The 20,988-nt window shown below is 41.3% G+C and overlaps 1 protein-coding gene across 2 annotated transcripts in view; it reads right to left on the reverse strand.

Annotated features, from left to right (window-relative positions):
* STK3 (serine/threonine kinase 3) overlaps window positions 1-20,988 on the reverse strand; it is a 252,731-nt gene that overhangs the window by 207,560 nt on the left and 24,183 nt on the right. For both annotated transcript variants that reach the window (XR_013217065.1, XM_077270873.1), the window contains exons 3-4: window positions 10,216-10,344; window positions 5,082-5,196 (exon numbers count right to left, since the gene is read on the reverse strand). Coding sequence is in view for 1 of the 2 variants with exons in the window: in XM_077270873.1 (XP_077126988.1) it covers window positions 5,082-5,196; window positions 10,216-10,344 (244 nt within the window). In the remaining variant the exon portion in view is untranslated. The remainder of the gene's footprint in view (window positions 1-5,081; window positions 5,197-10,215; window positions 10,345-20,988) is intronic.

Consider the following 20,988-nt stretch of genomic DNA (forward strand, 5'->3'; position numbering starts at 1 on the left):
AATAAAAAATCTTTTTTTTCCACAAAAATTATTTTTTAGCCCCCAGTTTTGAATTTTCCCAAAGGTAAAAGGAGAAATTGGACCCCAAAAGTTGTTGTCCAATGTGTCCTGAGTACGCTGATACCCCATATGTTGGGGTAAACCCCTGTTTGGGCGCACGGGAGAGCTCGGAAGGGAAGGAGCACTGTTTTACTTTTTCAACGCAGAATTGGCTGGAATTGAGATTGGACGCCATGTCGCGTTTGGAGAGCACCTGATGTGCCTAAACAGTGGAAACCCCCCAATTATAACTGAAACCCTATTAAACACACCCCTAACCCTAATCCCAACAGTAACCCTAACCACACCCCTAACCCTGACACACCCCTAACCCCAACCCTATTCCCAACTGTAAAAGTAATCCAAACCCTAACTTTAGCCCCAACCCTTACTGTAGCCTTAACCCTAGCCCCAACCCTAACCCTAGCCCTAATGGGAAAATGGAAATAAATACATTTTTTTATTTTTTTATTTTTCCCTAACTAAGGGGGTGATGAAGGGGGGTTTGACTTACTTTTATAGCGGTTTTTTAGCGGATTTTTATGATTGACAGCCGTCACACACTGAAAGACGCTTTTTACTGCAAAAAATATTTTTTTCGTTACCACATTTTGAGAGCTATAATTTTTTCCATATTTTGGTCCACAGAGTCATGTGAGGTCTTGTTTTTTGAGGGACGAGTTGACGTTTTTATTGGTAACATTTTCGGGCACGTGACATTTTTTGATTGCTTTTTATTCCGATTTTTGTGAGGCAGAATGACCAAAAACCAGCTATTCATGAATTTCTTTTGGGGGAGGCGTTTATACCGTTCCACGTTTGGTAAAATGGATAAAGCAGTTTTATTCTTTGGGTCAGTACGATTACAGCGAAACCTCATTTATATCTTTTTTTTATATTTTGGCGCTTCTATAAAAACTATTTTATAGAGAAAATAATTATTTTTGCATCGCTTTATTCTGAGGACTATAGCTTTTTTATTTTTTCTTTGATGACGCTGGGTGGCGGCTCCTTTTTGCGGGACAAGATGACGTTTTCAGCGGTACCATGGTTATTTATATCCGTCTTTTTGATCGCGTGTTATTCCACTTTTTGTTTGGTGGTATGATAATAAAGCGTTTTTTTGCATCGTGTTTTTTCTTTTTTTTTTTTTAAACGGTGGTCACGGAAGGGGTTAACTAGTGGGACAGTTTTATAGGTCGAGTCGTTACAGACGCGGCGATACTAAACGTGTACTTTTATTGTTTTTATTTAGATAAAGAAATTTATTTATAGGAACAATATAAAAAAAAATTGGGGGGAATTTTTTTTTTTTTACACATGTGAATATTTTTTTTTTTTTACACTATAACATTGCCCCGGGGGGGGCATCATGTTATAGTGACAGATCGCTGATCTGACACTTTGCTGTGCACTGTGTCAGTTCAGCGATCTGACGTGCACAGCTCCAGGCTTCCCGGCGCCTGCTCTGAGCAGGCGCTGTGAAGCCACCTCCCTGCAGGACCAGGATGTAGCGGCCATTTTGGATCAGGGCCTGCTGCAGGGGGGAGGAGGTAAGAGACCCTCGGAGCAACGTGATCACATTGCGTTGCTCCGGGGGTCTCAGGGAAGCCCGCAGGGCAAGTCAAAACATTGCGATCATGTTTGACCGCAATGTGCCGGGGGTTAATGTGCCTGGGGCAGTCCGTGACCGCTCCTGGCACATAGTGCCGGATGTCAGCTGCGATAGTCAGCTGACACCCGGCCGCGATCGGCCACGCTCCCCCCGTGAGCGCGGCCGATCGCATATGACGTACTATCCCGTCAGTGGTCATACGGGCCCACCCCACCTCGATGGGATAGTAAGTCTAATGTCAGAAAGGGGTTAAAAGTGTATTTTTCTTTGCAGCATACGTGGCTAAAATCATTAAGCCACTGTCTGATAAGCGCTGCCCAGTCTTTTGAGACAAGTAACAGATCCTCTTTAAGGAATTTTTTTTCTAGGTTTAGTGTTCCTTTTATAAAAATGTGTTACCTTGTTTTTACCCAATGGAAAAAAAAAGGAGGAAAAAAACCAATCACAAAAAATATAGCCTAATAAGGCAAATTTAAAATCTTGACATATGATAAAATATATGCAAGTATGCATATACAAGTTTTCATAAACTAAATGTGGTTGCACATAAATGTTAATAAAATTCATAGATTCCCAGAACTGAGAAATAACAAGCTTACTGTAATACTAGTATTTTCAGAAAAAGCCAAACACAGCAGAGCAGTGCGGGTCCTTTACTCTAGAGGGGGCTGAAAACCTGCGAAAATAATCGGCTTTTCCTAAGCTTCTTAAACAGCGAAAGGTTAAATGCTCTTTTCCATTTTCTCAATTCCCACTTCAAAGTCCCATTTAGGGTTGGCCAGGCCTGTAAGAATGCAATATCATGCTCTGCGGTAAGTGCAGATGTTTTTCCTGAGCAGCTGGAAAATGTACAATCTGCGTTATCTACTGTGATCAGCAAACATGGACGGTTCTGAGGTTTAACATGATTGCAAATCCGGCCATAATAAAATAAAGGCTGCTTCACCTACAGATTAAAGGAGACAGAAGCACAGAGGCAAACAAAAATCAGCCCGTTCACATCAGCGCGGCTGGTAGCGCTGCAGGCTGTATGGTCAGAGGAGCATTGTGCAGCTCGGGAACCGACGCGTCGGGGAAGGAGAGGTGGCTGGTTCAGTGCTCACAAGATTGAAGGGTACGGATAAAAACGTATTTAGCCTGAATCCATTAACATTCCTTTCTCATATTGCATTTACTTTCTCTTGTTTATGGTCACCACACATAATTTGCAATTTTCCAGTAGTTTCTATTTTTATGCAATCGAGATGTAAAACAATTATGGAGCTTATTAGGGAAGTTTCCACTGTAGACTTTCTCAGCGCTCTCCTGTTTCAGTGGATGGCGACCATAAATTGAATGAAATGGTAAATTGGGCCCTAATACAATTATACAGAGCATATGGTCATTTACATAGGATCTGTACATGTATGTACATGCACACGACACATATCCTTCACCTTCCGCTCCCATGTTACATATTAATCGCTGAAGTGATTAGCTGCCCATAGAAACTTTGCACGACGTGATGACGATCTGCACACGTCCCTCCTGGCACTGTCCATGGTACTGACAATGAGGACAAAGCAATAGTCACTGGACCTAAATATATATACCAGGCTCATGAAGACACTCGATGCATTCTAGCAGGGAGATTTCACAATAATTTAGGACACTAGAGTTTATGGTAACGTGCTGCATGACGGGAGCAACTTGATATGAAATGTAGAGCTGAATTGTCGAAAACAGCAAGAAGGCAATGCGCTGCCCAGTTAAGGTATGAAGTGCAATAGACAAAGAAAAAGGTTACCTTTATTTAAGTCCATAAATTGACCACTTTTTGGTTCCAGACAGGAGCCTCCATGAAGAAGAGCACCTGAAGAAGGCTCCTGTCTGGAGCAGAAAACCGGTTTATGATCGGTCAATTTATGGACTTCAATAAAAGGTAATATTATTCGCTGAAGATTACACTTAATACTACGGCTAACTTGCCGTTTCCTACATCTATGTTCTACCCAGTCATTCCCTGAGAGACTCCTCTACTGGTGCCATCTCCTACCTCCAAACTGAAGCTAACCTACCATTTACTGTGCCTCCCGAGCGCCACCAAAATCGCACCTAAATGCAAGAGCCACATAAAGACTTTTTAGGTATCTATTAAGGTTTTCATTATGTATTTGTTTCTGTATGTATAAATAAATAAAAAAAAATTTTTTTTTTTTAAATCTGGGCTGGCACTATTGGATTATCAAAAAACAAGATTTTAGCAGGGCAAGGAAAATTATTTAAAACATAGCTTTTAATTATTACCTACAAAGGTTACTGGCCAATTTGTACATGCGGACAACAAACATTAAATTTATAAAGTGCTAGTGCTCAAATTCAACAGTGCTCTACATAGAAAATTGGTTTCGTCTCACCAGAATCGCTTCTCGCTCCTCCTCTCAGTTATAGGTTCACCGTTTCAAAATGAGAAAAGGAAGGAGAGATTTTTCTCTCCCTTAGCAGAGGGGGATGACCAAAAAAGGGGGAGGTTGTTCCAGTACTTTTAATACTTCATGTCATGCCCCTGCATTACTCCTGCCAAGGACAAGGGCAGTACCTAAGTATGGACCTGTTCAAAAGTTACCCCTAATGGTTGTGCAGCCCCCTAATGGTTGTGCAGCCTCCCAACGCGTTTCTCCCTCCGTTCAGGGGGTAATTTGAACCAATGTCAAATGTGGGCTCATGCAGTGGCAAGTAATGCCCAACAGGCTGACTGGTTGTGTTAGCACCCCTATCCAGGGAAAAAAAAGGTTTTTATACTAAACTTGCCCCCCCCCCCCCCCCTTTTTTTTTTTCTTCATCCCCCACTGCTAAGGGAGATAAAAATCTCTTCTTCCTTTTCTCATTTTGAAATGGTGAACCTATGACTAAGAGGAGGAGTGAGAAGCGAATCTGGTGAGACCAAGCCAATTTTCTATGTAGAGAACTGTTGAATTTGAGCACTAGCACTTTATAAAATTATTGTTTGTTTGTCCGCATGTACAAATTTGCCATTAATCTATTAAGCAATTATTAAAAGTTATGTTTTAAATATTTTTCCTTGCCCTACTGAAATCTGACTGTACCTTTTTGGGAAGGTTTATGATGATCAGTTACACTTTCTGATTAATTTTTTTCTGAATAATTATAAAAAAACGACTAAAGAAAAGTCAACTTTTTGCACACATGTTGTTGATGTTTGTAAAATAGGTTAAAGGCTCATTGACCGAATGGTAATGAAGTGAAATCGCATTTTGGACTCAAGACGAGTCCCTCCCAGATTATTTTAAACTAATTTGGCCCATAAAAACACCATAGGCTACTTCATTCAGAGTTTAAAAAACAAGTTTTCAAAAGGATAGTTAAAAAACGTCACATTTAACACATTGTATAAAAAAAATAAAATTATTAGACTAAATTTACTTACAGTTTTATTTCGTAATCGAATTATGTCAGAGACGGAGCCAGCTCCACAATACTCCATTACTATCCATAAGTCTGTGTTTTTAAAGTAGCTGCCATAATATTTCACAACATAGTGGCTACAAATAAAAAAACAATTTTAGAAGTTATATTTTATACTTCCAAATTTACATAATATAAACATTCTAGTGTTCTAAAACTATGAGGGAACTGCAGACATGTTGTTGAGGGTCCCCTGGCTGCACAAATCTCAGATTTAGCAAAACAACAGCCTTCTTAGATGTTTATTTTAATGTATAGAGACTAAACAGAGAATGCTAAAATATTTTGGCATAGACTACAATCAGCTGTGAAGAGCCAGCAAGAAATCACTGAGAGGATCTGGTCTAAAGTAATGTATATGGATAAGGGAATCTACTGGACCGTATGTTGATAGCACATGATTTGCTATTTATTCTGACAGCAGCATGATGTAAGAACCAAGACCCTGATTCCAAGGATATGTCAATTGTTCATCTGCATGCTGTCATTTTGATACAATCCCTGTTTGCTGCAGATCTAGCAGTGCTCACAATTCTGAGCCGTGTATAAGTCCACCCACACCACCGACTGGCTGCCATCTGTGTACACTGTGCAGAAAGCTGCCAAACAGTAGCGGTGGACTAGGAGGCAAGAGACACCTATTCCTGTAGTGATAATCTCCTGCTGATAAAACACTGTCTTTATGGAAACAGCAACACACAGTCTAGTAAATGACTCTGGAATCGGGGTCTTTTTGTTTTGTTTTTTACTACAATGGCCAATTATCAGAAACGAGCATTACCGATAATCTGCGAATGTAAATCCACTTTATTAAATCTCGCTAGTAAATAAGCTCCTGTGATTACAGCAGCCTCTACACAGATTGAAGCTGTGTGTGTATAGTGAAGTGATGAGGGAGATGGAGTGTCCAATCTAACATAAGCTATCAGCGTACAGGCACAATGGACGGCTCCTTTCCCCCACATCATTTTTGTCAGCAAACTCATGTTTCTACAGACTAGCAGCAGATACTTAAAGGGAATGTGTCACCAAAATGTAGCCAAAAAGTGCCGTTTAACTATTCAATGCAAAATTGACAGGAATTGAGATGGGACGCCATGTTGCGTTTGGAGAGCCCCTGATGTGCCTAAACATTGAAATCCCCCACAAGTGACACCATTTTGGAAAGTAGACCCCCCTAAGGAACTTATCTAGATGTGTTATGAGCTTTGAACCCCCAAGTGTTTTACTACAGTTTATAAACGCAGAGCCGTGAAAATTAAAAAAAAAAATTTCCCGACAAAAAAATATTTTTTAGCCCCTAGTTTTGCATTTTCCCAAGGGTAACAGGACAAATCGGACAACAACTTTTGGGGTCCAATTTCTCCTGAGTACGCTGATACCCATATGTGGGGGTAAACCACTGTTTGGGCGCACGGGAGAGCTCGGAAGAGAAGGAGCTCTGTTTTACTTTTTCAACGCAGAATTGACTAGAATTGAGATCGGACGCCATGTCGCGTTTGGAGAGCCCCTGATGCGCCTAAACAGTGGAAACCCCCAATTCTAACTGAAACCCTAACCCAAACACACACCCCTAATCCCAACCACACCCCTAACTCCAACACACCCTTAACCCTAATCCCAACCATAACCCTAACCACACCCCTAACCCAGACACACCCCTAACCCTAATCCCAACCATAAATGTAATCCAAACCCTAACCCTAGCCCCAACCCTAACCCTAACCCTAACGGAAAAATGGAAATACATTTTTTTAATCTTACTATTTTTCCCTAACTAAGGGGGTGATGAAAGGAGGTTTGATTAACTATTTATAGCTGTTTTTTTAGCAGATTTTTATGATTGACAGCCGTCACAGACTAAAAGATGCTTTTTATTGAAAAAAATATTTTTTGCGTCTCCACATTTTGAGAGCTATAATTTTTCCATATTTTGGTCCACAGAGTCATGTGAGGTCTTGTTTTTTGCAGGACGAGTTAACGTTTTTATTGGCAACATTTTCGGGCACGTGACATTTTTTGATCGCTTTGTATTCTGATTTTTGTGAGGCAGAACGACCAAAAACCAGCTATTTATGAATTTCTTTTGGGGGGGGCCTTTATACTGTTCTGCGTTTGGTAAAATAGATAAAGCAGTTTTATTCTTCAGGTCAGTACGATTACAACGATACCTCATTTATATCTTTTTTTATGTTTTGGCGCTTTTATATGATAAAAACTATTTTATAGAAAAAATTATTATTTTTGCATCGCTTTATTCTGAGGACTATAACTTTTTTATTTTTACTCTAATGATGCTGTATGGCAGCTCGTTTTTTGCGGGACAAGATGACGTTTTCAGCGGTACCATGGTCATTTATATCAGTCTTTGTGATCACGTGTTATTCCATTTTTTGTTCGGCGGTATGATAATAAAGCGTTGTTTTTTTACTTTTTTTTTTTTTTTTACCGCGGTCACTGAAGGGGTTAACTAGCGGGACAGTTTTCTAGGTGGGGTTGTTACGGATGCAGCGATACTAAATATGTGTACTTTTATTGTTTTTTATTATTATTTAGATAAAGAAATGTATTTATGGGAACAATATTTTTTTTTTCTTCATTTAGTATTTTTTTTAATTTTTTTTTTTTTTTTAACACATGTGAATTTTTTTTTTTTTACTTTAGAACATTGCCCCAGGGGGGCGCATCATGTTATAGGGTCAGGTCACTGATCTGACACTTTGCAGAGCACTGTGCCAGATCAGCGATCTGACATGCAGGGCTGCAGGCTTACCAGCGCCTGCTCTGAGCAGGCGCTGGTAAGCCACCTCCCTGCAGGACCCGGATGTAGCCCCGCGGCCATTTTCGATCTGGGGCCTGCAGGGAGAAGACGCTCGGTACAAGGTAAGCCCCCTCCCTGCGCGATGCTTCCCTGTACTGTTGGAACGCTGCGATCATGTTTAATCGCAGTGTTCCGGGGTTTAATGTGCCAGGAGCGGTCACGGACGGACAGTGCCGGATGTCAGCTGCGATAGTCAGCTGACACCCGGCCGCGATCCCCCAGTGAGCGTGGCCGATCGCATATGACGTACTGGTCGTCGGAGGTCATACAGGCCAACCCCACCTCGACGGGATAGTACGTCATATGTCAGAAAGGGGTTAATATTTTAATAAAAAAAATATTTATTTAATGGTTTAAAAAATGAAAAATAACTCAGTTTTGAATTGAAATAGTCAACTTGTAAACACTAGGGGGAGTAGCTGCTGAAATTTTCCATGAAGAAATTATCCATGAAAACTTAAAGGGAATCTGTCACCCCAAAAATTGTCTATGAGCTAAGGCCACCGGCATCATGGGCTTATCTACAGCATTCTGTAATGCTGTAGGATAAGCCCCCGATGTAACCTGAAAGGTAAGAAAAACAAGTTATATTATACTCACCCAGGGGCGGTCCAGCTGTGGTCCGGTCCAATGGGCGTTGCAGTCCGGGTCCGGCGCCTCCTATTTTCATACGATGTCGTCCTCTTTTTGCCGCGGCTCTGGCGCAGGCGTACTTTGTCTGCCTTGTTGAGGGCAGAGTAAAGTACTGCAGTGCGCAGGCGCCGGGAAAGGTCAGAGAGGCCCAGTGCCTGTGCACTGCAGTACTTTACTCTGCCCTCAACAGGGCAAATCAGTACGCGTGCGCCAGAGCCGTGTCAGGAAGACAAGAAGAGGACGTCATCGTATGAAAATAGGAGGCGCCGGACCCGGATTGCGACGCCTATCGGACCCGGACCGCAGCGGGACCGCCCCTGGGTGAGTATAATCTAACCTGTTTTTCTTACCTTTGAGGCTACATCGGGGGCTTATCTACAGCATTACAGAATGCTGTAGATAAGCCCATGATGCTGGTGGCCTTAGCTCATATACTATTTTTGGGGTGACAGATTCCCTTTAAGTGTACTGCTAGCTCGCATTATGACTGCAGTAAAAGTGTGTGGGATCTGCTTGTATGTGTGTGATGTCACTTTTACCATTCCCCTCTAGGTGTCTGCAAAAGAAGGAGAATGAAGTTTAGGACATCAGTGCAGACACATTTTTTGGGGGGAGACTACAAAATGATACCAAGATGTGGACAGAGTCACGGAGGACCTCTGGCAGCACCGATGCAGTTAGTTGGTACTGCTCGCTGCTGCTGGGATTAAACGCGCGGACTGTATAACGAGCAGGGATTAGACACACACGATAGGATTAGATACATAGCTCTGCTCAGTGTATCGCCTCATTTAGATGTCTGTAGACATCTGAATGAGGTTTTACTGCTTCATCTACAAAGCGCATCAAACGTCTGATGTGCTTTGCAGACATTGCAGTGAAGCCTCATTCAGACATCCCAGCACACAGACATCTGAATGAGGCAATACACTGACTAAGCTCTGTTCAGTGTTTAGAGCACAGCAGCATGATTATTACACTGCTGTGCTCTGAACACTGCAGTGGCAGTGACTACAAGTTGGCAGCCAGGTATGGTACTACTAATCCCATGTTACCAAGCTGTTCTCACTGCACAAACAAGTTCAGAGCACAAATCAGGTCTTCAGTAAAATGGCACTTGGCTACCCCTTGAGGCGAGAACTGGACAGCCTAGGGGGTGGGCCCAGTTCACAGCTAAGGCAGCCAGTGTAGGAGACGTAGTCTCCTATGGCCTGAGGCTACCATATCGCCCCAGTGGCTAAATAAAAACAATGTAAATTAGTAAATACATGTTAACACAATACGTGCCATTTTGTATTAAAAATTATCATATAATCAATAATTATTAGTACAAAAATTAAAATCACGACACATTGCTTTTAAGGCCCCCATACACATTAGGCTAATGTCAGCCAGTCAGTCTAATGTGTATGGGAGCCCCCCTACTCTACCCAAACAGATAACAGAATAGAGAAGAATCCAAAACGTCCGATTTCAGATTGATGATCTTTTTCACTTCTGGGAGATCAGTCACCGCCAAAGGAGTCTGGCAGTGGCTCTCTCATAGAGAGCTCCTGTTTATAGGAAGTGCTTCATATACATATACACACACTAATGACTCAGCCTCCGCTATTAGCTCAGGTGATATCAGTGCCCTGCGTACCTGTCACACTGCTGCATGATAGAGATCTCCTTTATGATTTCTTGAAGATCGGATTCCACAGGAACTTGTTTAATTGCAACAACCTGCCCCGACTCTTTGTGTATGGCCTTAAATACGCTGCCATAGGACCTACAGAGCAGAAGGGAAAGCAAAACAATTGAGAAGGAAATAAAAATCCACAAAAATATCAAAGGGCATATAGCATCAGAAAATTACATACATGCCAAAAATAGTCAACTTTCTGAAATGATCAATATTTCTGCATTACTCATAAAACAAGGTCTGATTGTATTTGGTCTATAATGGAGACTTGGAAGACCGATCTAACAAGAAAAAAATAAATAAATAACCGCACATGTCTTTTGTTGAGCACATTAATGGAAATCTGTAAGCAGGATCTCACCCCACCCTCCCCCCAAACTATTTATATGCACATGTAGCACTTTAAAGGACAAATCCGGCAATACTTTTATATGACCAGTCCATTCCTCTGTCACTGAGAAATCAGGGATAGAATGGATATGGAAAGGAGGTTGATGAGCCATTTGTAGATCTGAAGCCTCTGTCACTCCAGCTCTATTTTCCACTCATCGCTTTCTGCTTTACTGATCGCTCCTTGCTCTAAGTCACACATGAGGAGGCGCGGGGCAGAGAATAGAACTGGAGTGACAGCGGCTTCAGATCTAGGGGCCAACTATACTTTAAATGAAACTTTGCTATCCCTCCTAATGCCTGATGAAGGGACTTGAGTAATCTCGAAAGCTTGCAATTTGTTACCATCTTTTCAGTTAGCCATTAAAAGGTATCAACCACTGAGGACTCAATTCTAAATATTGTGCTACTAAATACAAGCATTCCAATAATATTCTATTCTTACTGCTCCGCAATGCCCCATTCCTCCAGTATTCCTCCTGGAAGTTTGTCAGCCGTAATAAGGTCAGCATTAATTTAGACTGAGGGACTCAACTTAAGACCTAGTTCAGACGTCTATGCTTGTTCACGTACACAAATAAAATGGTGCGTACCATCAGCGTTTTTGATTTAATTTTATCAGTATTTGGTCATCAGCGACTTTATCACATGGATAAATAAAATTAAAAGCTTCTCTTATCCTCTGCACCATTAATCGCAGACAGCACACTGATGCCATCCGTGTACTGTCCAGGATTTCCACGGACCCATAGTCTCGTGTTGGCACTTTTCATTTGTGATGCTGGTAAAAAATGGACAGGCTTAGAGGACTTTTGTATGGACACTCTGTCTGTAAAAAAATACGGACGTCTAAATGAAGCCTAACAAAGAGCAAAAGGGTAACAACCTGTGGTTATACATTTCCAAGAGGAATAACACAAGAACATCACAAATCAAACTTCCAATAAAAGATGTCCCAGAATTATTTTAAGGTGTATGCAAAAATTTACAAAGAGACAGTGTCAAGAGAGATGACAGGTCCTTCATTCCTCTTTTGTATTATTACAGTAGATCTCCAACACACCAAGGTTGGCAAATTGTAACCTCTACCCAAGATAGGACATAATTGTAAGTTGTACGTCAGGTCCCCATGTATGGAGCGGGCTCAGGAACGGAGCCCGCACAATACCTGGCAGATGCCAGCCGCAGCAACCATAGCTGGCACAGATAGCTGAACTTTAGTCACAAACACCAACATTTAAATGACACAAGAAAATACAAGCATACATCAGCTCCATTGCCCCCCACCGCTAGGTTGTCATGTCAGCCGGGGGCCCGCTGAAGGCCTCCATGGCTGCTATCTTTGCCCTCCTGTGAAGCCCAGAGAGGGGATGGGCTTCAAAAGGAAGACATTTTTTCTATATACTGCAAAACAATTGTACTGTAGTATATAGATCTAAAGATTACAGGTTTAAGTACTCAAAAAAGAAAAAAAAAAAGAAAAAAAAAAAAAAAAAACACCCTTTTCCTCACATTATAGATAAACCAAAAATAAAAATTAGCATATTTGGTATTGCAACATCTACAAATGTCCAGTCTAATAAAATACAAACTTAATTAACCCGTGTGGTAAATGCCATTAAAAGAAAAATGCCGAAACATCAGAATTTTAGTTTGTTAATAACAGAGAAATGGGGTTTATTAATCCCTTTCCTCTAAGGCCAATTTTCGTATTGCGCTCTCATTTTTCAAGAGCCGCCATATCTTGTTTATATTTCCGTCTACATAATCACATGAAGACTTGTTTTTTTGCAGGGCAAGTTGCCGTTTTCTATGACATTTCATTATACCCTACAATGTGCTGAAAAACGGGGAGAAAATTTAAAATGCGGTGAAATAGTATAATAGCAAAAAAAAAAAGTTGATTATGTCAATATTTAGCACAATACAAGTAACTTGAGTGAAGCAGGAAACATCTAGTCCGAATGTAGCCGGAGGTATGCAAACCATATACTTGTGGTGACATGAATCCTGACGGCGTGCATTGTGAACGCGGTGAGGATTCACAAGTCTGTAGTCAGAGTGACTGTAGACTTGTACCCCAAGCCAGGACAACCCCTTCAGGCTATCTGCACACGATGCGGATTTGCTGCGGCTCCGCAGCGGATTTTTCCGTGCAGAAATGTGCAGATCTGCACTGTGATGTACAGTATAATGTTATTAAATGGTAAAAAAAAAAAAAAAAAGCTGTGCAGATGCTGCGGAAAAATCAGTGCGGAATTGCTGCAGATTTCAAAGAAGTGCATGTCACTTGTTTTGTGCGGATCTGCAGCATTTCTGCACTCCTCCATGTTAAAATTCCGCAGTGGCAAAAACTGCAGAAAAATCTTACTTACTTTTACATATATTTTCTACATATATGTAATTATAGCCCGGTTCACTATGTATTGATTTAGGCCTTCGCCGGAATTTTTTGGAGAGTCTGAAAACTATACATTTTTGGAAAGGTTATAGTATAAGCAATACGAAAAACAATGTTTCCATTTGCCCCGAGTCCCACGTGACCGCCATATTGGATTTTACAAAATGGCTGACGTAAAACCAATTTTCGTTAATATCTCAGCTTATAAATAACATAAAAATAAAATTTGACAGCTAAACATACATTTTAGGGCTAAGAAATGCAATATTACTAGTTGCAGATGTGTTTTAGATATTTACTACAGCAGTTTTTTATAATTAATTAGTATTGACATAATAATACATAATGACAGGAATCACATGTTTTTTTTTTCTTTTATTACAGGAGTTGAACATGACAGACAAACCACAAGCTACTGAAGTCACTTGTGAAGGTGAGGCACCTATCAACTGGAAGCTATGTATGCTCTGTCAGTCTTCCAGTGGCAATGAGAAGTTGGTGCAAAATCCTCAGATACAGTCTTACCAGCGCGTTTTGGACATAGTAGCAGAGAGGGCAAGTTTACAAGATGGCAACTATGTTGATATCCATCGACGGATTAGCAACAGGAAAGACACAATCGCTACACATCAGGCAGTCTACCATCGAAGTTGTTACACAAATGCAATTAACAACGACCAAATACAACGAGCCCGGGACCGTTATGCACATGCATTAGCTACTGGTAGCCACATTACCAAGAAACGAGGATTAAAAAGAGGACGTGCTGAAATGGACGAATCAGGTTCATTAACATCTGACTCTTCATCACCATTCACGAGGTCACATACATGGCCACTGGATAAGGAAAAATGTTTCTTTTGTCAGAACGATGAGAATGAGAAGCTTTATAATGTGAGGACAGTCAACGCAGGGAAATCGTTGAAACAAGCTATTGAAACATCAGATAATTTAACACTGAAAACAAGACTGAACACATGCATTGCACCAGGGGATGCACATTCTATTGACGTCCGGTACCACAAAAGCTGTTGGACAAAGCATGTTTTTCATGGACAACGAGAACGTAGTACCAACAGAACAGACCACAAAGAACCCTTATTACAACGTGCAAGTCTGCTAGAGTTGCTAAACCTAGTGGATATTCAAACACAGAACCAATCATATCTATCTATACAAGATATCGAAACCACTTATTTGAATATGCTTGGTATAGAAGGCGTGGAAAATCACAAACCTACATTCACTAGAAAGTGGCTCAAAGAAATTATAATGAATGCCTTGCCACATCTGAAATCCTGTCTTTCAAAAAACAGAAGGGAATCAGCAGTTCTTTATTCACCAGAAGCCTGTGAGGAAATCATGGTTAATTCTGCAATGGAATGTCGTAGTGATGATGCAGACAACATGCAGACAATCTACAAAGCAGCACAGTTAATTAGGAAAAGCATTGCTAATTTTACAACGGAAGTCAATGATAAAAACACCATAACGGTCACTAGTGACATACACGACGTTCCAGCAGAATTATATTCCGCTATCCGTTGGATCATAACAGGGCCGATTAACAGCCTTGAAACTCAAAGAAGGACCAAAATTGTTGACCGAGCAGCACTCACTATGAGTCAGAACATCATGTATGAATTCAAATCAAAACGCCAGGTCAACTACAAGCCAAAAACCGAATCATCAGTATTCAGACAACCCAACGCACGAGAAAACCCACAGGTCCTGGGGCTAGCTCTGACTGTTCATCACACCACTCGCGATAAGAAATTAATGAATCTTCTTAGTTCACATGGGTTTTGTGTTCCCTATGGCCGTACCCTACGAATGGAAACTGCTTTGGCTAATGCTGTTGTAGAAAACACCCGAGAGTTAAAAGGTCTTTACGTGCCACCATTCTTGAAGAAGGGTACCTTTGTGTTCTTTGCAGTTGATAACACAGACTTTGCAGAGGATACCCCTGATGGGAAAGGAACCACACATGGAACTATTACTGCTGTATATCAGCAAGTAGATGCTGTTGGAGAACCAGTTGCACCACCCTTGAAGATAACAGATGCCCACACTTTATCTGTCACTCCATACCATGTACATATGTTGCACTGTGACAAGCCAAAAGTACAACATACCCAAAGATCAGAACACTTTGTCACAAACAAGGAAATATCAGGTTCTTCCCAACTTTCACAATTTGGATGGATTGTTGCTACTGCTGTATCCAGAATGCAGCAACTAGAGAAAGCATCGAGCAAAATTCCTGGATGGTCAGGATACAACTCACTGTTGTCCGAAAGCAAGCGATTTACCAACGTTGGAGCCTTACCACTGCTACCAGAGCTAGCACACGAGTGGTCAACCTTGCTGACTGTGATCATGCAAGCAAGTGAACTGAGGAAGTTGACTGTTGGTGAAGATCATCCCACTGTTATTTCATTTGATATGGCTCTGTATGAGAAGGTTGTCCAACTTCTAGATGCAAGACCTGATCTGAAACGCACCGTTGTTCCACGACTGGGAGAGCTACATGTTGTAATGGCTGCCCTGCGCGCTCTGGGTACCTCTACGGAGAACTCGGGTATTGATGATGCATGGATAGAAGGTGATGTGTATGGGTCTGCAACAACAAGGCAAATACTGAAATGTACCCATTACAAGCGTGCTCTTCGTGCTCACACATATACATATGTTGCTCTGTATGAACTGTTGCTGGACGAGTTCTTCATTGATAATCCAGAACTAAAACAGGTGTGTTTGATGGCAACAGAGGGAATTGAAGCTGCCTGTTCTGAGGAAAACAAGAACACAAAAAGTAAGTCAGTGAAACAAGCAAGCACTTCCCTACTAGAGGCCTTGACCACTGCTGACATAATCACAGTCTTTCAAACATGGGTGAAACAGAGATCCAAAAATGCAATGTTCAAGTCAATGATGAACTACCTACAGCGAGTGGAAACAATCCTTTTATTTGTTGCTGCAACCAGGAATGCAGACCTTGAGCTTCATCTTCAAGCCGGAGAGCAGCTCAGCAAGCTCTTCTTTGCATTTGACCGGATGAAATACAAGCGATTGTGGCCAAGGTATATCACGGACATGCATGACCTTAAAATAAATCACCCTCAAACATGGGAAGAAATGAAAGCGGGTAACATTTCAGTCACGAAAAGTGCTATCCCATTTGTATCCATTGGGGCGGACCATGCATGCGAGCATCTGAACAAGCTGATGAAAATCCATGCTGGCATAGTCGGCATCTCGAACAATGCCAATGCTCGTCAGAGATTCTTCATGGCCACACCTGAACTCTCCCGAGTTGTCAAAGAATATACCAGACAGTTTGATTTAGAACGTGACAAAACCAGAGAGCATCACGATCTTGGGCCAAGTGCAGTCAAGAAGTGTCATCATGTTATTGACAAGATTAAGGAAGCAATTTTGAAACATGGCAACCCATTTGCTGTTGTAGGTGACAAGTTGCACAATGTAATCACCCATGCCTACATCCCTGATGAGTACGTAAAAATGATCCTGAATGCAGATGAGACAGGTCAAAAGCTGTATGAAGACTATGTGTTGGCGCGAATCAATGGGGATGTTAGCCTATGGGCACCAGTAAAGAAGGAGAACAACAGGATGTTCATGTCGGCAAACAAGAAAACCACAGTAAAACTCCGAGACAAGACTGTTGATCTTAAGGAGACCAAGGACTTGTATGGAAGAATGATGGTTTTGGCAAGGTCCAACAGAGACATAAACCAGAAAGTGGCCATTGGGAACTACGAATTCACTCTGACCCCAAGAGCCTTTTTTGCTCCAGATGGTACAATGTTACCATGCCATGACAAATCAAAACTGATCAGTCTCCTTAACAAGTTGGTTATAGTAGAAACTCCACAGAAAGATCTGCAGCCAGAAGATAGGATGGACACAAGATCAGATGCTCCAAGTCGCAAGATAGCCCTGGTAGATGGAATGGTTCTTCTGCAAAAGATGGCCAAGAAACCGGCAACACTAGTGACAGTCAAAGATCTCAGTTACTGCTTCAATGACAGGCTTATGTCTCTCACAGAAAATTACGATGAAATAATCCTTGTGTTTGATACGTATAGGGAAAATTCTCTCAAGGATGCTACCAGGGATAAAAGAAGAAAAGGAAAGGCACCAATTCAGTACCAGGTCAGAGATGAAACAAACATTAATCATATTCCAATGAACAGGTTCCTTTCACATGACAAGACAAAGGCTGACCTGACCAACTATCTTGCTGCAAAGACTCTAGAGTTCAACAGTTCATCACAAAAACTGGTCATCACTTGTTCTTCAGGGTGTACCAGGAGCAACAAAAACTTAGTTTTCGACGACAACAATCACGAAGAAGCAGACACACTGTTGATCTACCAAGCTGTCTTGGCAACACAACGAAACCCACCGGATGCAAGGATGGTTTTCTTCTCCCCTGATACCGATGTACTGGTGTTGGTCATAGCTAACTATGACCTCATGCTGAAGAATACATCGATTTCAATGGTCTCTGGGATGATCGAGATAGAGCCAATAAGGCGAGTCATAGGGGCAGACAGAGCAAAGGCTTTGACAGCCTTCCATGCATTCACTGGTGCTGACACAACTGGAAGGTTCTCTCGAATTGGCAAAGCAATCTGGCTGCAAGCTTACATGAACGCAACACCAGATGTAATCAGTTCTCTGCAGATGCTTTCGACTGAAAAAGAAGTGAGCGAAACTATGTTGTCAACTCTTGCTACCTTCGTATGTTTTGCTTACTCTCCAAAAGGCATTTTTATTAAGAATATTCCCGAACTGCTATGGCATCTATTTTGCAAGCATATGGCAGAAAGTGACAGGTTACCTCCTACACTCGGAGCTCTAAAACAACATGTCCTCAGAGTCCATATCCAAGCCAGAGTGTGGGGACAAGCTAACATTGCTTTGCAGGATTCTCAGCTGGATCCCGAGAAGAATGGCTATCACAAAGGGTTGGATGGACAGTTGAAACCAACCATGACAGATGTTCTTCCAGCTCCAAAAGCAATAATCGAGATGATTAGTTGTCAATGCAAACATGACTGTTCTTCTTCAAGGTGTTCGTGCCGAAAAAATAACTTATCCTGTACCGATCTTTGTCAGTGTGACAGCGAGTGTATGAATGACGAGGACACTCAGACCAAATATGAAACTGATGATGACAGTGATGGTGGCGATATGTAAAGACACTCTGGTTGTTCAAAAGTTAAAAACATTAACTCTCTGCTTTTCGAGTTCGAAAATTTGTTCAAATATAAACCGATACAATTTGTAGTCGTATATAGAGTATTTATTTGGATACCACTGCATTTCTTAGTACTCAAAATGTATGTTTAGCTGTCAAAATTTAAGTTTTACGTTACTTACAAGCTGAGATATTAACGAAAATCGATGTAAATCAGCCATTTTGTAAAATCCAAGATGGCGGCCACTTAGGACTCGGGGCAAATGGAAACATTGTTTTTCTTATTGCTTATACCATAGCCTTTCCAAAAATGTACATATTTGAAACTCTCCAGAAAATTCCGGCGAAATTACATAGTGAACCGGACTATTATATTAAACTTTCAAAAAAGAATTGTGATTTAAGGGCCATTTGGCACACTTATAATTGCGCACCTGGTACTATTACAATCCGACTAAGATTCCGATCCTGGGAGATAACGCGTTTGTGGTCGTTACATTTTAAACCTCTTTAAGGCCATGTGCTCACGTTCAGTATTTTTCACGTTTTTTCGCTATAAAAACGCGAAAAAAACGCTAACATATGCCTAATATTATTTACAGTGTATTCCGCATTTTTTGTGCAAATGTTGCATTTTTTTCCGCGAAAAAAATCGCATCGCGGAAAAAAAAGCAACATGTTCATTAAAAATGCGGAATTGCGGGGATTCCGCACACCTAGGAGTGCATTGATCTGCTTACTTCCCGCACGGGGCTGTGCACACCATGCGGGAAGTAAGCAGATTATATGCGGTTGGTACCCAGGGTGGAGGAGAGGAGACTCTCCTCCACGGACTGGGCACCATATAATTGGTCAAAAAAAAAAGAATTAAAATAAAAAATAGTCATATACTCATCTTCGATGGCCCCCGGAGTGTTCCCGCCTCTCACCGCTGCATGCTGCAGCTTCGATTCCTAAAGATGGTGTGGTTCAGGACCTGCGATGACGTCGCTGTCTTGTGACTGGTCGCGAGACCGGTCATGTGACCGCTCACATGACCGCGACGTCATCGAAGGTCCTGGAACCACACCATCTATAGGAACGGACGCCGCTGAGAATATCGGCTGTCTGCAGAGGGTGAGTATAACCATTTTTTTATTTTTTTTTATTATTTTTAAACATTCTTTTACTATAGATGCTGCATAAGCAGCATCTATAGTAAAAAGTTGGTCACACTTGTCAAACACTATGTTTGACAAGTGTGACCAACCTGTCAGTCAGTTTTCCAAGCGATGCTACAGATCGCTTGAAAAACTAGCATTCTGCAAGCTAATTACGCTTGCAAAATGCTAAAAAAAACGGGAAAAAAACGGGAAAAAAAACGCAAAAAAAAAAATGCGGATTTCTTGCAGAAAATTTCCGGTTTTCTTCAGGAAATTTCTGCAAGAAATCCTGACGTGTGCACATACCCTAATAGTGAAATCTGCATTTGGCTACTGCCTAATGAATACATGCCAGCACCCAGAGCTTCACAGAGTGTTTTTACTCATGCTCTGTATTGACTAGTAACCCTAAACCATTTAGCAGAAGTAGAGTAAGTGATGGCTTCACAGGAAGAAGATCCCTGCAGAGACGCCACTGCAATCAGGATACACAAAAAAAGTAAAATAAACACATAAGTCAAAAGAGAAAGGCTGCTACTGTTCTGCAATAGGAAATGACAGAAAATCCCGGAGCAGGAGACTTCTGCATCTATGAATAGTAAAGCGAGACTAGTTACTATATCAAGGAACAAACAGCCTCCGCAGAAACACGTCCGGAAGCTCCTACCGGTGCAGTCACATTGTAGTGACACTTTATGGTCGCGTGTCGTAAGTGGTCTCAGTGAATCTATGGACATGGTAAATGAAAAAAAGAGCCCTAAATCTCTCAGAACACAACCTATTTTTATATTAGGAAAGGAAAACTTTCTAAAAGGATTACACAGCCGATCTGACAGTGACTTTTCAACGCAAGAACACCAGCCTCATCAGGTGTAAACTATGTACATAAAATTGTAAGTGGTTTAAATTGTGAAATCTGGCACCAGATCCTCCTGAGACACAAACTATATAATTGCTATAATTATATGACATCTTTAGAATTAGCGGGCTGTCCAAATTAAAAAATGTCCAAAGATAATGGGATGGCGTTTCAGTTACCTGTTCCCCGATCTGATCATCACCTGTGTGTGTAGCAGAGGCGGTCGGAAAACTGCAGCTTCTAGTCTCCCAAGGAGACTTTTGAAGCATGCAAAAAGTTTTTAAAAAAAAAACAATATATATTTTTAAAAATACAGAAAAAATAAAAATATAAAAGTTCAAATCACCCCCAATCGCCCCATTCAAAATAAAACAATTTAAAAAATTATATATCCTCAGAGTTAGGGAACATTGCCTGATTCATACGTCCTTCGCAAAAAGAACAACCTGCCCAATTCCAGCCTTGCTGAAGCATCCCCAGATCATCACTGATCCTCCACCAAATTTCACTGTGGATGCAAGACACTGCGGCTTGTACGCCTCTCCAGGTCTCCATCTAACCATTAGACGACCAGGTGTTGGGCAAAGCTGAAAATTAGACTCATCACAGAAGATTACCTTACTCCAGTCCTCTATGGTCCAATCCTTACGGTCTTTGGCAAACTCAAGCCTGACTCTCCTTTGCGTCTCATTGATGAAAGGCTTTTTTC

Source organism: Ranitomeya variabilis, chromosome 6, assembly GCF_051348905.1.
Source record: "Ranitomeya variabilis isolate aRanVar5 chromosome 6, aRanVar5.hap1, whole genome shotgun sequence".
NCBI lineage: Eukaryota > Metazoa > Chordata > Amphibia > Anura > Dendrobatidae > Ranitomeya > Ranitomeya variabilis.